The following is a 16,146-nucleotide window of genomic DNA, read 5'->3' on the forward strand; positions in this document are numbered from 1 at the left end:
ACATCTGATGAACTGGAGCATATTGATCTGAGTGGTGATACTGGCCTCTCTGTTCTTTCTACTTTTTACTCCTGTGTATGAAATTAGCTTCATACACTTAACAAAATAAACCATCAGTCTTTTCAGGCAGATCTGCAGCTTTGCCTGTGCAGACATGTCCAAAGTTGACAGGTTGAGCTTGAAAAACATTACCTGTGAAACTCATGCACTGTATTAAGTGTGTGTGTGCGTGTGTACTGGCTGTGGAAATAGATGCTATGGTTCTAGTTTTAAAAACTAATGATGGCCGAAATCCATCTCATATATTATTTCTGTCCAGAGCTTGATGGGAGATATGAAACCAGGTGTTGTTGCTATTGTGTAATAGCATTAACCTGTTCACTCACTCATGAAATGCCAAATCATGCTTTTTTATTTATTTATTTTTAACTTCAGCTAATTGATCATTTCTGCCAAAAGTGAGACCCTGTGCTCTGTTTCCTTCTAGTGGACAGGATTGTGGGTCTGGACCAGGTGTCGTCAGGAGAGAGCAGCGCGCCGGTCACATTTGGAGCAGCAGGACTGAAGACGAAGAAAGGAATGTTTAGGACTGTTGGGCAGCTTTACAAGGAGTCTCTTACCAAGCTGATGGCCACACTGAGGAACACCAACCCTAACTTCCTCCGCTGCATTATCCCCAACCACGAGAAGAGGGTGAGGCAGGCGGTCAGGATGAACTAGTGAGAAGAGATAATAGCCTTCTTTCTGCTGACTCTTTACCCATTTACTTTTCTTCAGGCCGGTAAGCTTTCCCCTCACCTGGTTTTAGACCAGCTGAGATGTAATGGTGTTTTGGAGGGCATCCGTATATGCAGACAAGGATTCCCTAACCGCATCCCGTTCCAGGAGTTCAGACAGAGGTGCGTATTTGTGATGGTCTTTTTGATTCGTGAAGTGTGAACTACACGCACACACTTCATGCCACTTTAAGAATCTTTTATGGCACCTGCCAGTAGACCTTTCTGCTCATCGTATCATTCACTCAATCGCACATTTATCATTTGTCTTCCAGATATGAGATCCTAACCCCTAATGCCATTCCTCGCACCTTCATGGATGGCAAACAGGCATCAGAACTCATGGTATGTAACTTTCAAGCAGCTAAAACTTCACAGCATTACATACAGTTGTTCAGATAGAAGCTTGACCAACTCCCCTGCTGCTCTTCTAGATCAGTGCTTTAGAGCTGGATAAAAACCTGTTCAGGGTGGGTCAGAGTAAAGTCTTCTTCAGAGCTGGAGTCCTAGCTCACCTGGAAGAAGAAAGAGACCTAAAGATAACTGATACCATCATACGCTTCCAGAGCGCTGCCAGAGGCTTTCTCTCACGCAAGTAAGACTAATTACTAATAGAGAACTATTATAGGCATCTCATTAGTTTTTAATGTCTTTTATATATAAATTCAATATAAAATATAAATGGAAGGACGGCTACAAGGCACAATCCCGCCCCCCGTTTGGCAAATCTGATCACGCCGCCATCTTCCTCATGCCAAAATACAAACAAAGGCTGAAACAGGAAGTTCCGGTTCAGAGGAAGGTCGCGCGCTGGACGGATCAATCGGTGGCCGCGTTACAGGACGCACTCGATGACGCAGACTGGGGCATGTTCAGAAACAGCTCCGACGATGACGTCAACGTGTTTACGGAAGCGGTTGTGGGATTCATCGGGAAACTAGCGGATGATACCGTGGAGACAAAGACTATCACAACGTTTCCCAACCAGAAGCCGTGGGTGGATTAAACCATCCGCGACGCTCTGAGATCCCGCACCGCTGCCTACAACACGGGACTCATGACGGGGGACATGGACCCGTACAAAGCCGCGTCATATAACGTGCGGAGGGCGGTGAAAGAGGCGAAGCAGCGCTACGGGAGGAAACTAGAGTCACAACTCCAACAGAGTGACTCTAGGAGCCTGTGGCGGGGACTAAGGACAATAACGGACTATAAAACACCAACAACTGGTATGACGAACGCGGCCGTGACTTTGGCAGACGAGCTGAACACTTTCTATGCTCGCTTCAAGGCTGCAGCTAAGGTCTCCAACAATGCTAGTGTTAGCGGCGCTAACGGCTGCAGACAGGAAGATACTGCCAGCACCGGAAACGTGCTCGTCATCTCCGAGCATGAAGTAAGGAGAGCCTTCAAGAGAGTGAACACCAGGAAAGCAGCAGGACCAGACGGCATCCCAGGTCGTATCCTAAGAGACTGCGCATACCAGCTAGCTCCTGTGTTCACTGAGATATTAAACATCTCTTTATCTCAGTCGGTGATCCCCACATGCTTCAAAGAGTCCATCATTGTTCCTGTCCCGAAGAAACCCCACCCTGCTTCTCTCAATGACTATCGCCCTGTAGCCCTCACCTCAGTAGTGATGAAGTGCTTTGAACGCCTGGTCAGAGACTTCATCATTTCTTCACTACCAGACACACTGGACCCACTACAGTTCGCTTACCGTCCAAATCGTTCCACAGACGATGCCATCTCTCATCTCCTCCACACATCACTCACTCACTTGGACACTAGAAGGGGGAATTATGTTAAAATGCTCTTCATAGACTACAGCTCTGCATTTAATACCATAATTCCCTCCACACTCACCACCAAGCTGGAGCATCTGGGACTCAGCTCATCTATGTGTCAGTGGATCTCCAACTTCCTAACTGGCAGACCACAGGCAGTAAGGATGGGCGGACATGTCTCAGCCTCCACCACTCTCAGCACTGGAGCCCCCCAGGGGTGTGTTCTGAGCCCCCTGCTGTACTCTTTGTACACATATGACTGTGTGGCCACTACCAGCTCCACCACCATCATCAAGTTTGCTGACGACACCGTCGTGGTGGGCCTGATCTCTGATAACAACGAGACGGCCTACGTGAAGGAGATTAGGAATCTGGAGAACTGGTGCCAGAGGAACAACCTCCTTCTAAATGTCAGTAAGACAAAGGAGCTGATAGTGGACTTCAGCACTAAGCAGGAGAGGAACTACCAGACCCCCGTCATCAACGAGTGCCCAGTGGAGAGAGTGGACAGCTTCAAATACCTCGGAGTTCACATCACGCAGGACCTGTCATGGTCCTGTCACATCAACACCGTGGTGAAAAAGGCCCGACAGCGTCTCTACCACCTCAGACGCTTGAGAGACTTCCAACTGCCCTCCAAGGTGCTCAGGAACTTTTACTCGTGCACCATAGAGAGCATCCTGGCGGGAAACATCTTAACCTGATTCGGGAACAGCACCATGCAGGACAGACGAGCTCTACAGAGGGTTGTGCGGTCAGCTGAGCGCACCATCCGCTCCGAGCTCCCTGACCTGCACTCAATGTACAGCAGGCGGTGCTGGACCAAGGCCAGGAAGATCGTGAAGGACCTCAACCATCCCAACAACAGACTGTTCTCTCTGTTGAGGTCAGGAAAGCGATTCCGCTCCCTGAAAACCAACACAGAGAGACTGAGGAGGAGCTTCTTCCCGCAGGCGATACGGTCTCTCAATCACACCACCACACAGTACTGACCCACACATATGGTTCTTACACACACACTGGACTTTCTGGACTTTGTTTTTGCACAACACTGGTCACTATATTCTTCATTTCCAGTTAATACTTGTACAGCTGCTGTTATTGTGTATATATTTATTTATATTTAGATTTCTTCATACATTCTTATATAGTTCTATATTGTGTATTGTGTATTTTGTTGTACAGTTATTTTATTTTCAACTTTAATTTATATATTTTATCTTATTCTTCCCAGTTAAATTTACCCTTCATTCTAATTTGTGTTGTACAGTTATTTCATTTTCAACCTTAATTTATATTTTATTCCTTCCTAGTTAAATTTACCCTTTTTAATTTTTCATATTTATTTCCTATCTTATTCATAGCCTTTCCTTTTTTGTTTTCTTTAGGTCACGAGCAGTTGTCCAAGCATTTCACTACATATCGTACTGTGTATGACTGTGTACGTGACAAATAAAATTTGAATTTGAATAAGATGAAATTCATGTTACTTTAGTTATTGGTCAGTTTAACAGCCTTTTTTGCTACCTGAGGTAAAAGAGATGGAGGACGATAAACATGTAGTACGGGTGAGGTTTCTCTGCAGCGCTAGTATCTGTGCAGTTGGCAGTTTTGTATTTCACTCTTAAAGGAGCATTAATATTTAACAATTTGTCAGCCCCTATCAGTGACTCAGGTGTTGCAACAGTTTTGAAAGGTATTTGGCAAAGCCTGAATTACATAATTCATTATGGTTATATGTTTACACTGGTGACTAAATGGAAAAAAGTCTATTCATTGTTATACATCATTTGATTAATCTGGTGTCAGGTACATTTCTGTCATACATTTAAGACACAAAATAAGTTTCAGTTGTTTTACATAATCTATTGTTTAAAGATTTATTAAAGAATAACAAGACTTAATTTTTAGTCTAAAAGTTTCCATGTCCCGAAAAAGTCTCCCCAATAATGACGTTTATTAATAAACTTCACGATGTTAGTGATATCCTAAAACAGCAAAGTAAATATGTGGAAGGTGTGTTGGAGAACAGGGTAAAACATAGTTATATGGACCAAAACTCATTACCAATAATTTGAAAGTTGTTTGTTAACCCTGTCAAACACCTGCTGATATTACTCAATATTGCAGCACCTTTTCAGGTGAATACAGCACGTGTTAATACCTCTAATTCTAGACACTGTGCAATATTAAATAAAAATGTGATTCTCATTGATGCATTTTGTTTGTTTTATTGCTTTCAGAGCCTTTTTGAAGAAGCAACAGCAGCTTAGTGCTCTGAGGGTGATGCAGCGGAACTGTGCTGCTTACCTCAAACTCAGGAACTGGCAGTGGTGGCGACTATTTACTAAGGTGCTGTGCAAACTTCTCAACATAGACATGAAATGCAACCCACATTAAACATAATATACAACTAAAGGCAAGGCAGTGTGAGAGTAGAAAACCTTGTAACATTGGGAATATTCTTTATATTTACCCCTTTCATCTCACCCAAACAGGTGAAGCCCTTGCTGCAGGTGACACGACAGGATGAGGAGATCCAAACCCGGGAAGCAGCGCTACAAAAAGCCAAAGAACAACTCACCCGAGCGGAGCAGGACTACACAGAGCTGGACAGGAAGCACGTTCAGGTAAACAAACCTCATCCTCATTGTGCTTCCTATCCACCACAGTTTTGTCTTTGCCTGTCTTACTGTCAGTCGGGGCCTCACTCATCACCACTCCTCCGTTTCTGTCACATTGTAGCTGATAGAGGAAAAGGCAGTGCTGGCTGACCAGCTGCAAGCAGAGGCAGAGCTGTTTGCAGAGGCGGAGGAGATGAGGGCCAGGTTAGCCAGTCGGAAACAGGAGCTGGAGGAGGTTCTGGGCGAGCTGGAGACTCGACTGGAGGAAGAGGAGGAGAGGGGTGTGCAACTGGCCAATGAGAAGAAGAAAATGCAGCAGAATATACAGGTTATAAAGTTGCTGTCTTTTTATGTCAAAACTTTGTAAGAATGATTGTAAATTGACATTAAAACAAGCTTACCTTGACATTGCTTTCTCTGGTTTTGTCAGGACCTAGAAGAGCAGTTAGAGGAGGAGGAAAGCGCCAGACAACGCCTCCTGCTGGAGAAGGTTACCCTGGAGACCAAAGTAAAGAGTCTGGAGACGGACCTGGTCACTGCAGTAGAGCAAAGAGACCGACTCGGCAAGGTGAGCGTCACATTAAATTTTGTCAAGCAATGGAAAAAAGGTTGTTTCACAACCTTAATAGCAAACCCAAGCATTACAGCAATACAATTACAGTTGCACACTTACATTTTTCTTCATTATGTTGGCTTCATTCAACATGATGAGACTGGGATTGCAATGAGGTAAAATGGGTCAGGAAGGGTTGCTACTTGAAAGCAATTATTCCTGCACAGTTACTAATAAAAAAATGTTTCACGCATCATCGTTTCTCTCTGAGCAGGAAAAGAAACAGCTGGAGGAGCGTCTGAATGAGGTCACCGACCAGCTCACTGAAGAAGAGGAAAAGACAAAAAGTTTGAACAAGCTCAAGAACAAACAGGAAGCTGTCATCGCTGACTTGGAGGGTAACTATGCTAAACGAATTTTGACCTTCACACAAATTTGTTTCCACACAAGTAATCACACTAAGGTTGACATTTATGTATTCAAGAAGCAGGTGTCCCAGCAGGAATGGATGCTGGAGTCCCGTCACATGCCCATAGATAGACAGACAGACAGACAGACAGACAGACAGACAGACAGAGATCATATGTCGCTGCATGAAGCTTTAAAATCAAGAGCTCCATTTGTACTTAGATCGAAAACAACATGCGGAAGACTTATTTGAAAGTAAATATGTCCAGAGCTTTTACACCTGCAAGAATCTTTCAGGCAGGTAAAAAAAATTCCTGTTTGATCTCAAAGATTTGACGAATTAGTCTACTCGTCTGTCAAGAGCTGCAGTTACACGTGTCAGGTCTGCTGAAGGTGCAGCCTGCTTCCCAGTTACAGGAATGCAACACCATCCCAGATGGTAGTGCGGAGGGGTTTTTGTATTTATTAGTGCTGTACAGTGTAACTGATGTGCAACAATCAGAAAGTAATGATTTATTTCTGTCACTCACTGGTTTGTTTTGACAAACATACCTCCCTCTGTTCAGGCACCTTATAGATGCACTATCCTTTTCTCTCTTAAGCCCAAATTCAGCTACTTGACAGTAAAATAACTCCAACAGAATGGTTTAAATCACAGTCTGAAGTTTAACTGTCTAATCCAGAATTCTATAAAAATATCTGAACATTTAACAAAATAGTCAAAACTCTGATTTTTGTGCACCCTTACTGAATGGAGGAGTCTATTTTTTGCAGTGTCAGGGTTTCTGCAGTCAAAGCAAGGAGCATGACTCAAACTTAGGGTGAACAAGGCAGCCAAGAACTGTTTTAAGGTAGTTTACTGTTGGAGAACAGATATAAGTACAGGTACTAATGAAGAAAGTGGAAACAAGTTGAGGTAGGTGTGGCATGACAGGAGTTTAGTGACATCTGGTGGGTGGATGGGGAAATGCAGGCTTATTTACAACTGTAATAACTTTACTGTTTAAATTCTGTGATTTGTAACTTACTCCATTGCTATTTGCAGAGCGCCTAAAGCGTGAAGAGCAGGGTCGCTTAGAACAGGAGAAGTTTAAAAGGAGGATGGAGAGTGAAGCTATGGAGGCCCAGGAGCAGCTGTCAGACCTGGGAATGCTGTCCTCTGAGCTGAGAGGCAGTCTGGCTCAAAAGGAAAAAGAAATCACCTCCCTGCAGGGCCGGTGAGACACAGAAAAGTATCAGAGACGCAGTAACTAAAATATAAGCCTGTAATGGATTTTTGAAGTTTTTTTGTGAATCTCTCAGGTTGGAGGAAGAAGGTGCACGCCGTGCTGAAGCTCAGAGGTCTCTAAGGGAGGCCTTGTCCCAAGTGTCAGAGCTGAAGGAGGAAGTAGAGAATGAACGAGGGATGCGGGAAAGAGCAGAGAAACAACGGCGAGACCTGAGTGAGGAGCTGGAGGCTTTGAGAACTGAGCTAGAGGACACTCTGGACAGCACAGCTGCACAACAGGAGCTCAGGTAGATGATGAGGACAAAACAAAGTTTACATTTAGTGATTTTGTTATCAGACCAGAACTCACACTTCTTATAACTCCACAGGTCTCGACGGGAAGCAGAGTTAAGTGAGCTCCAACGATGTGTTGAAGAGGAGACTCGCCGGCACGAGATCCAGCTTTCAGAAGTCAGAGTCAAACACAGTGCTGCCTTAGACAGCCTGCAGGAGCAGCTGGACAACAGCAAGAGAGTACGAGAAACACAGAAAAATTCAAATGCACATGCATGGAGACATGCGCAGTCTCTCACCGTGTCTCACCCATGCTCTGCTTCAGGCACGACAGTCCCTTGATAAAGCCAAGGCAGCGCTGGAGGAGGAGAGGCAGAATTTGACCTCTGAGCTCAAAAGCCTCCAAGCGAGTCGCTCAGAGAGCGAGAGGGGTCGTAAGAGGGCGGATAACCAGCTACAGGAACTGAGCGCCCGTCTGGCTCAGGCTGACAGAGAGAGGGAGGACAGGGAGGAGCGAATCCACAAGCTGCAGGTACAAATGAATAGGTACCAGTTTACTGGTTTGTGGTTTTAAGGTGTGTCAGTAAAGAAGTATTCTGTTTCTGTTCTGTTGAATGAATTTAACCTAAATGTGTCTCTTTTAGTGTGAGATTGAGTCCCTCTCCGGCAATCTGTCCTCCTCTGACTCCAAGTCTCTTCGGCTCGCTAAAGAAATGAGCAGCCTGGAGAGCCAGCTGCATGATGCAAGGGTAACAAATGCACACAGACACCAAGGCTGCATTTGATTTGGACATTAGCCTTTGACTGTTACAGACTCCTCATGTTTAAAAAAGAAAAAGTAACTATTTCTTTAAAGTCCAGAAGAAAATCCTCTGACTGTAGGAAATTAAAAGAACTTGATCCACTGATGACTCAAAAACAACCTCATATGCACCATTGCTCTTCTCTTTTAGGAACTGCTACAGGACGAAAGTCGCCAGAAGATGGCCCTTGCCTCAAGGGTGCGAGCACTGGAGGAGGAGAAGAATGGACTGATGGAACGACTGGAGGAGGAGGAGGAAAGAGGCAAAGAGCTGAGCCGACAGATCCAAACTCACAGCCAGCAGGTAAGTCTGAGGGCCGCAGTGACTTTATTTACCTCTTAAACTGCTGCTTTAGAAAGATATCAGTTAACATTTTTCATAAAATCACAGAAGTGCTTTCCTTCAGACAGTCAGTATTAAATGTAAAGTTTTCTGTCTATATCTATGACTTATGTATGCACCCTGTGTCTGTTTTACTTCTACAGCTGACAGAGCTACGTAAGCAGTCAGAGGAGGTGAACAGTGCCGTGGAAGCTGGCGATGAGATACGCAGGAAGCTCCAGAGAGAGCTGGACAGTGCCATTCAAAGAGAGCGACAGAAGGAGGAGGAGAAAGAAAGAGTGGAGAGGCAGAGGGAGCGACTGAGGGAGGAAATAGAGGACATGACCATTGCCCTGCAGAGAGAGAGGCAGAACTGCACGGCCCTCGAAAAAAGGCAAAAGAAATTTGACCAGGTTAGAAACATACCACTGCTTCTCACATACGCACAAAGGCTGCAAATGTCTTTATGCGCAGTAACATTACCTCCTTGACCCCCCCAGTGCCTGGCAGAGGAGAAGGCGGTGAGTGCTCGGCTTGCAGAAGAGAGGGACAGAGCAGAAGCAGACAGCAGAGAGAAGGAAACAAGATGTCTAGCACTGTCCCGAGCCCTGCAGGTAAATTATTTGATAGATGGCACATAAATGTTTTTCATACATCTGTGTTTGTGATGGTAAATCGTCTGTCTTTCTGTGCGTAGGAGGCTCAGGACCAAAAAGAAGAGCTAGAGAGAGCCAACAAGCAGCTCCGTCTAGAAATGGAGCAGCTGGTGAACCAGCAGGACGATGTGGGCAAAAATGTAAGACTGTACACCTTGGGACTCTTTTTTTATTATTTCTGTCTCAGTCCTCTGTGAGTCACCATTTCTTAAATGCTTGTGCGTCAGGTCCATGAGCTGGAGCGCACACGGAGGACCTTGGAAACAGAAGCACAGAACCTGCGCATTCAGACGCAGGAGCTGGAGGAGGAGCTGTCAGAGGCAGAGAACTCAAGACTGAGGCTGGAGGTCACCCTGCAGGCGCTTAAGGCTCAGTTTGAAAGGGAGATCAGCAGCAACGAGGAAAAGGGAGAGGAGAAGAGAAGGGCCCTGAGCAAACAGGTAGGATGGAGAATGAAAAAGGAAAGTGCTGGTGTTTCTGGTATGTACTTTTTGTCCAAGTTAATCAGATTGTTTATGTTCTTCTTTTGATCCCAGGCAAGGGAGTTAGAGATCCAGTTGGAGGAGGAGAGGAGTCAGCGGTCTCAGTCTGTGTCATCCAAGAAGCAGCTGGAAGCAGAACTGCAGGAAGCTGAGGCCCAGGTGGAGACAGCCAACCGTGGCAAAGAGGAGGCGATGAAGCAGCTTCGAAGGCTGCAGGTAAAACAGGGTACCCACACCTATTTAAAAAGTCAGTTTCCTGTAAATGTCAGTGTACTTAATTTAAAAATATCCTTATCAGGGTCAAATGAAGGAGGTTCTGCGCGAGCTAGATGAGGCAAAGGTGACTCGAGATGACGTCATCTCCCAATCAAAAGACAGTGAAAAGAAAATCCAAACACTGGAAGCAGAGGTCCTGCATCTTACAGAGGTATGTATGTCTATGTCTGTGCAAAAAAACCCCATCCAATATAAATATTAAGATATCTTGCATTTATTTTTAACCAATCTTTTCTGTCTGCATGAACGTCTCTGTGCAGGAGCTGGCTGTATCAGAGAGGCAGAAGCGACAGGCCCAGCAGGAGAGAGACGAGATAGCAGACGAGATGGTCAGCAGCAGTTCTGGAAAGTGAGTTTAACTTTACCTCTGATGCATTTTGTTGATTTGAGGGGGGGTTTGTGCACCAGTGGTGTTGTTACTGAGATTGCCTTTGTCCAGGAATGTGCTGAGCGAAGAGAAGCGGAGGTTGGACGCACGAGTCAATCAGCTGGAAGAAGAGCTGGAAGAAGAGCAGACTAACAGTGAACTGTTGACAGAGAGACTACGGAAGACAGCCCTACAGGTATGTTCACTCTACAAGTGTCTCGGTCACACACTTTGAAGCACACACTCATCACAGCTACATTTCAACTGCAGGTGGAGACTCTGACTGTGCAGCTGCAGGGAGAGAGGACTCTGGCCCAGAAAGCAGAGGCGGCTCGAGAGCAGCTGGAGAAGCAGAACAAGGAGCTGAAGGCCCGGCTTGGGGAGATGGAGGGGGCAGTAAGGGGCAAACATAGGATGAGTGTCGCTGCCCTGGAGGCAAAAATTGAGACGATGGAGGAGCAGCTGGAACAAGAGAGACAGTACGAGAAACAGACACATGCATCAGTACAAAAATCTTCCAGTTTACAAAGCTGTAACCTGCTAAAAAGAATTCAGGAATTAAATTGTTTTATAACACAAACTGTACATAAAAATAGACAAGGACTCTTTGGAATCACCCATTGGTTTGCAGCTACCATTTGAAGTCCACAATTTAGTATTTTGTCCTTTACTTTATTTTTTTAATTTTTGTTTGGACTAGAGGTAGTTGTCAGCTAATGCTAGCCCCCACTAGCTAACAAGGAGCGTCTATAATTTATAGTGAACTGGATTCTAACTTTGGTTGGTGAAAAATCTACTTACAAGAAAACAGACTTACTGGAGACACTGAACAGTCATCTCTTTATGGGCTCTTTTAGAAAAACCAAATGCTGAAAGAAGCTTTGTATTAAATCATGAATAGGTTCAGGCCTTAGTTTAATTTTTCAGTGGTGTAGGCCGCTTCTTGTTTCATACATAAAACTAAGAGTTTCTTTATCAGTTTAAAGTAAATTTGTTAGTTACATTGAATATTAATAATAATAATAATGTACACTTTATTGATCCCCATGGGGAAATTACTCTCTCTGCATTTGACCCATTCACTCAGTGAAGCAGTGGGCAGCCACTAAGCAGGCGCACCAGGGAGCAGTGTGCTGCTCCTTTGCTTAGGGGTAGCCGTTCAGTGGATTCAAATCCCCCGACCTTCCAATCATGGGGCGACCACTCTACCTACTGAGCTATGCCTGCCCCAATTGGGCCCTTTATAAATGTGTTAATTAGAGAATAATGATCTCAAAAAACCTATTTGAGATTACTTGAATCAAATTATGAATGTGAATGTGAAAGTATCCAGTTGTCCTGCTGGAAGCAGGCATCAAGAGATTGGTACACTTAAATCACCTTTCTTCCCCATTCTAAATTTCAGTTTGGTCTTTAGCAGTTGCTGCCATGTGATTGGCTGAGTAGGTGTATGTCTAAAGGAGCAGTTCAATAATTGTACCTAATAAAGTGGCCTATGATAATAGGTTACATTTACAACATTTATTAACAAAACGACACATGTGAACTGTGCCGTGATTGTAAATACATGGCATGGGGCGTATGAGGGTTTTCAGTGTTATAGGCCAAGCAATTACTGCCGGACAGATTTAGAAATCACTAAACATCCGAGGGAAAAAAAGTCATCATTGATTGTAACAACCCTGTTTGTCCCTCAGGGAGCGAGCAATTGCCAACAAACTGATGCGGAAGACGGAAAAGAAACTGAAGGAGGTGATGATGCAGGCAGAAGATGAGAGGAGGCATGCAGACCAGTACAGAGAGCAGGTGAGAAAATTAAGATTACCCTGACTGCACCGTGCAGGTCAGTCACATTTATCTAAGTATGCTCAGAATAGCATTGTCAACAACAGGGCATTAAATAATCATTTAATGGGTATCAGGTCAGCTAAGCTTGCTGCTTTAATTGTGTCCGAGGGCAGTGTGTTGAAAAATCATCCTAAAATGAGTGATTTATCCAGCTCAGTCCAGACTAATCCTAATCCTGCATTGGCATCTGTGTGTTCATCGTGAAGTTAGAACATGTTCCACCACAAAATATAAATCCCTCAGTCACAGCAGAGACACTGACTCTCCTCCCAAAGCATCATCTGCAATAATCTGCCAGGTTTAATCTGACTCCTGATCCCCATCGGTCCTCCTGTCCTCACACTAATCTCTCCATTTAAATATCTGTCCCTGCTCCTTCTTCTTGGTCTCTCTTTTCCTGCAATCTCTTGTCAACTCGACCTCTCTGCTGCGCTCTGTCCTTTCCCTCCTCTTCCTCCTCCCTGCTCTTCTCCTGCAGCTGGATAAGTCGATGGTTCGACTGAAGCAGCTGAAGAGGCAGCTGGAGGAGGTGGAGGAGGAGAACTCTCGCTCCAGTGCCCAGAAGAGGAAGCTGCAGAGGGAGCTGGAGGAACTCACTGACAGCAGCCAGACCATGAACCGCGAGATATCCTCCCTCCGCAACCAGCTCAGGTAAGTGTGTGTGTGTGAGTGTGTTGGTTCATGTATTTATCTGTGGCTTCACTTACTGTTGATTTTGTTAACACCCCATTAATTTCTCATCGTTCTTTTTTTTTTGCTTTGCTCTTTTGTTGCGTCCATTTTTGTCCACGTAACACTGACACATTACCCATCTGTCTGCGACACTCAGCTTCCCCGAATGGAGACCAGATATGTAGGTCATTGTTTTTTTTATTATTATTATTTCTTGTTCTCATTTGTTTGTCTGTTGTCTTGTATGTTTGTCTTTGTGTTTGTGTATGAAAAGCCTGCAGCTTTCCATACACAAACACAAAGTTGAGTAGTTTGCTTATATTTTTGTCTCTAGCACATTTACACAGTTCTCTGTTTAGGGGGAAAAATAGCTTTCTTGGTGAAATTTGGATGGAAAGTTTGAATATTCTTAGTCATTTTTTAGAAAGAGTGGAAACAGTTAACCTGAAAATGTTAAACGTTAATTCTGAGCCCTGTTTTTTGGAATCTCATAAACTAAACAGTTAAGTAACTGAATAATAATAAAAACACATTTTTTAACTCCCGCTTCCTTTTTGTCCAGACGTGCTGCGCTGCCTCTGTCGATGCGTGGACGCAGAGCATTGGTTGATGACCTTTCATTAGAGAACTCCGATTCAGAAGAGCCTCCTGCCTCACCCACCCCCTCCTCTGGGGTCCCAGGGACCCCGACTCCGTCCTCAGAACACAGCCTGGACCCTCCGCCGCCCTACAGTGTCAACAACGCAGAGTGACAGGCACACATCTGCTTAGCTACACAAACAACGCACACGCACACACAAGCATCAGCCTCAGAGCCTCGACTGCTCGCGGTGATGCAGAGGCAGGCACACAGCACATAGCTACACTAGTTTTAAATTAAATGCCATGTAGGATAAATATCAGGCAGTTAGTTGTAAAGCATCCTCCCTGATATAGCGATGCTCTTTAAGATTTTGCCTCATTTTTTTCTCAACAAGTACAGAAAATGTGTTTTAAAAAAAAAAGGAAATTTTACAAAGCGTCAACTGGAATTGATTTTATTTTATAAAACAACAAAGACTTGAAGTTTCTACATTACCACCTCTGTAATGCACTTCTCATAAACTAAACTACATCTGCTCACTAAGCAGTAAAAAACTTTTACATTTGGATTTATTTACAAACATTTGATGTGGATTGAATACACAGATCAGGGCTGCTGGAAGATGACAATCTGTATTCATGTTACACGAGCAGTCAAGTACACACATGGAGCGGAGAATTCGCCTTCGATATGAGTGTGAGTTAACTTTTTAAACTTGGAAGAATTTGGCAAAAAGAAAGAAAATTGTCATCTAAACACAGTGCTGCACATTTTCTAAGTTGGCCTAACAGATAATAATAAGAAACCGGGATGCATTACATCGTTTTCATATCACCTGTCACAATTACAGTGACACAAAGAGCTGAAAGCAGCCGACATGCAGACAGACTCGCTGCTTTAGACGATAAACTCTTTTCTATAGATTAGAAACAGTACGTTGTTAGACCACGCAGTAGATAGTATTAGATAGTTTCTTTATCTTAAAGTCTTAACATATTGCATCAGAAATTTTGAATTTGTATAATTTATATCAAATACCAACTTAAGTTATTGATCACTGCTTGTTTTCTGTCTTGTGTGTGTGTGTGTGTGTGGGGGGGGGGGGGGGGGGGGGGGCATGTTAGTCTGAAAATTCCTCTTCATGCTGGCTCTGATGTCAGGCTGAACCGGGTTACTTTAAAGGACAGCTAAGACTTGTTTCTGTCAGCATCTCAGCATCGGGTTGCAGATGTGAATTTGCATGGAAGACCTCTCTGGTTAACATTATTGCTGGTTTTAAAAATAAAAAGGAAAAGGGGAAAGAAGAAGAAGTACACGTTTATGGATTCTCTTCAATGGCAACATAACTGGAAATGACTTGTGGAGGACTGTATTCATTCATATTTTTATCCAAAGCAGAACAAATGGTCAGAATGGGTCTTATTTTCTTGTTTTAGAACGATAAAGGCGTTACATTTTATTTTGACAAGCATCTTGTACACTGTAAGGTTGATTTTACTGGTTTACTGTGTAAATTATTAATCAAACAAAGCTTTTCTGTTTAACCAAACGGTGGGCGTACGGATGAGAAAAGGGACTTAAATTTGTAGTTACCGTAGAGTAGCTGTAGAATAGAGTAGATGACGGGAGTAGAGGCTGGTTGGGTTTTCTAACATGTCTTGAGTAGAATAAACTCTGCCTCTGCTCGCGGGTCCTGTGTAGAAGATTAGAATATAACTGAGCGTTAGGCTCAAAGCATTTTCATGGACTAGTAGTGTTAGATTTAAAAAAAAAAAAAAAAAAAAAGACAGTGGAAACAATGAGGAGTGAACTTTTATGGAGTAAATGGCAAATAGAAAAAGAAGTTGCTTTTCTTTTTTTTACCCTGTCAACTCAAGATGACATTATCTTACACCTGCTCTGATAACCCTGCTGTGAAGCCCACTTTTAAAGTTTTTTCTTCAGACCGTCTCCATTGTCATATCTTCTATTTTTAAAAGATGGCCTTTTTTATAGCTTTTATATAGTTTAGTTTATGACCTTCTGCTGCACTGGGGGGGTCTTAACAAAGTGGCAGATGCTGTCTAAAGAAGCAGTTCAACCTTTTGGGAAATTTTCTTTCTTGCTTAATGTTAGTATCAGTCTCTTTTTTTACCTGCATTTTAAAGCTGCAGCCAGTTAACTTAGCAAGTAGGAACTGGGGAACATATAGTCTGGCCTCACTGTGAAGCCTGACATTCATATCTGCAGAAGAAGCTAAGCTACAAAAAGAAAAAAGTGGCAATTTCACCTGCAGGTTATGTGTACAACTATTTTTTAATTATTAAATTACCAAATTTGGTTGAGTCTAATTTTAGAATTAAAATTAAAAGAGGGCTGTCTTTTTACCTGGCTAGGTTCGAGATCAGTTCTTTGGAAGGAGAGTTAAATGAGACATAAAACACCTCTGACTTGGGCTTTAGCTTTTGTCAAGTCAGCTAAAGCCTCAGTCACACATACTAGAAATCAGA

General features: G+C 43.6%; 1 protein-coding gene across 8 annotated transcripts in view; it reads left to right on the top strand.

Annotated features, from left to right (window-relative positions):
• myh14 (myosin, heavy chain 14, non-muscle) overlaps nucleotides 1-14,747 on the top strand; it is a 30,092-nt gene extending 15,345 nt beyond the window's left edge. For 6 of the 8 annotated variants that reach the window (XM_026185952.1, XM_026185957.1, XM_026185953.1 and 3 more), the window contains 28 exons: nucleotides 488-693; nucleotides 778-899; nucleotides 1,052-1,121; nucleotides 1,211-1,371; nucleotides 4,807-4,915; nucleotides 5,062-5,193; nucleotides 5,309-5,515; nucleotides 5,618-5,755; nucleotides 6,015-6,138; nucleotides 7,194-7,365; nucleotides 7,451-7,663; nucleotides 7,745-7,889; nucleotides 7,975-8,181; nucleotides 8,294-8,398; nucleotides 8,603-8,755; nucleotides 8,938-9,186; nucleotides 9,274-9,387; nucleotides 9,471-9,569; nucleotides 9,657-9,869; nucleotides 9,966-10,127; nucleotides 10,210-10,338; nucleotides 10,448-10,536; nucleotides 10,627-10,750; nucleotides 10,825-11,033; nucleotides 12,252-12,360; nucleotides 12,881-13,053; nucleotides 13,232-13,255; nucleotides 13,637-14,747. In XM_026185952.1, coding sequence (XP_026041737.1) covers nucleotides 488-693; nucleotides 778-899; nucleotides 1,052-1,121; nucleotides 1,211-1,371; nucleotides 4,807-4,915; nucleotides 5,062-5,193; nucleotides 5,309-5,515; nucleotides 5,618-5,755; nucleotides 6,015-6,138; nucleotides 7,194-7,365; nucleotides 7,451-7,663; nucleotides 7,745-7,889; nucleotides 7,975-8,181; nucleotides 8,294-8,398; nucleotides 8,603-8,755; nucleotides 8,938-9,186; nucleotides 9,274-9,387; nucleotides 9,471-9,569; nucleotides 9,657-9,869; nucleotides 9,966-10,127; nucleotides 10,210-10,338; nucleotides 10,448-10,536; nucleotides 10,627-10,750; nucleotides 10,825-11,033; nucleotides 12,252-12,360; nucleotides 12,881-13,053; nucleotides 13,232-13,255; nucleotides 13,637-13,826 — 4,148 coding nt within the window. In that variant the 3' untranslated portion in view covers nucleotides 13,827-14,747. Of the gene's footprint in view, nucleotides 1-487; nucleotides 694-777; nucleotides 900-1,051; nucleotides 1,122-1,210; nucleotides 1,372-4,806; nucleotides 4,916-5,061; nucleotides 5,194-5,308; nucleotides 5,516-5,617; nucleotides 5,756-6,014; nucleotides 6,139-7,193; nucleotides 7,366-7,450; nucleotides 7,664-7,744; nucleotides 7,890-7,974; nucleotides 8,182-8,293; nucleotides 8,399-8,602; nucleotides 8,756-8,937; nucleotides 9,187-9,273; nucleotides 9,388-9,470; nucleotides 9,570-9,656; nucleotides 9,870-9,965; nucleotides 10,128-10,209; nucleotides 10,339-10,447; nucleotides 10,537-10,626; nucleotides 10,751-10,824; nucleotides 11,034-12,251; nucleotides 12,361-12,880; nucleotides 13,054-13,231; nucleotides 13,260-13,636 lie in introns of all 8 variants that reach the window. The other 2 variants (XM_026185959.1, XM_026185954.1) reach the window with 2 other exon arrangements.
• Nucleotides 14,748-16,146: the final 1,399 nt, after the last annotated feature.

The sequence above is a fragment of the Astatotilapia calliptera genome, chromosome 11 (genome assembly GCF_900246225.1).
Source record: "Astatotilapia calliptera chromosome 11, fAstCal1.2, whole genome shotgun sequence".
Classification (NCBI taxonomy): Eukaryota; Metazoa; Chordata; class Actinopteri; order Cichliformes; family Cichlidae; genus Astatotilapia; species Astatotilapia calliptera.